At 28.1% G+C, this 994-nt stretch overlaps 1 protein-coding gene across 1 annotated transcript; it reads right to left on the minus strand.

Moving 5' to 3' along the window:
- Positions 1-14: 14 nt before the first annotated feature.
- On the minus strand, positions 15-800 carry LOC107885714. The gene is made up of 2 exons (XM_016809384.2): positions 499-800; positions 15-297 (listed from the first exon to the last, which is right to left on the minus strand). The coding sequence occupies exons 1-2, from the start codon at positions 673-675 to the stop codon at positions 91-93; spliced, it is 384 nt and encodes a 127-aa protein (XP_016664873.2). The 5' UTR covers positions 676-800; the 3' UTR covers positions 15-90.
- Positions 801-994: the final 194 nt, after the last annotated feature.

The following is a 994-nucleotide window of genomic DNA, read 5'->3' on the forward strand; positions in this document are numbered from 1 at the left end:
ATTTAAGTTAGGTAAGTAATATCTAAGTCTTACTAATATAGAAATACACGTACATACTATTACTATATTAATATATTATATTATTATTTATTATACTAAATCAACTGTACCTTGAGAAGTCAAACTTTTACGATTTGGACAATTAAGTATTGACATCTGAACAGTATTTAAATTTTTGATTTTTTTTACATCAGAATTATCATGAATTTCAGTGTTGACTTTTCTTTTAACATCTATTGAAACAGTAGTAGAAGGAGCTAGTAATTCTCTAACAGACTTGACATTACTATGTTTATCCTATAAATTTTAGAACATTTAGGTAAAAATAATAAATATAGATGGTAATTTTTTTATCTGATCTTTTCTTTTAATTTTTTATACAATTTGACTGAATTTGTACGATTATAGTATCTAAGGACTAAGAAGGCACACAGGACAATTGTTAAAATTGCCTAGTAATAAAAAATATGAATTTAGAATTATCCATTAGGTACTTACTTTCAAATGCTTGCGAAGATTTGATGGGGCACGTGAATCAGCAGTACGCGTCTTCGAACAAATACAATGTTTGCAAGATACTTCGTACGTAGTGTACAACTCGCAACTATTTATTATTTTAATAACTTTAAAATGAATATTATAAATATTCCACGGAAGAATTAGTTCATTTTCCATACTAGTTAAGTCTTTAATATAAAAATTAAAAATATACTGCGTATTTTAAAACAATTCTATATAGTCAGGACTCACGTCAGTGTTCAAACAATAATATTACAACGATTGACAACTATAGCGTCTTATAGTGACTGGGCGATTAACAAATAACGAGTGCGGAGTGACGGTGTGTGTGTGTGTGTGTGTGTGTGTGTGTGTAGATATATGATATATGGGAAAATATAATTTTTCCCGTAATATCTTTGTTTGTTGATAACACATTTATAATCGTCATGTCTTTTCATCGACGATAAGGCAATTTCTTCATAATCGATAAACG

This window comes from Acyrthosiphon pisum, unplaced genomic scaffold, assembly GCF_005508785.2.
Source record: "Acyrthosiphon pisum isolate AL4f unplaced genomic scaffold, pea_aphid_22Mar2018_4r6ur Scaffold_8818;HRSCAF=9408, whole genome shotgun sequence".
NCBI classification, from domain to species: domain Eukaryota; kingdom Metazoa; phylum Arthropoda; class Insecta; order Hemiptera; family Aphididae; genus Acyrthosiphon; species Acyrthosiphon pisum.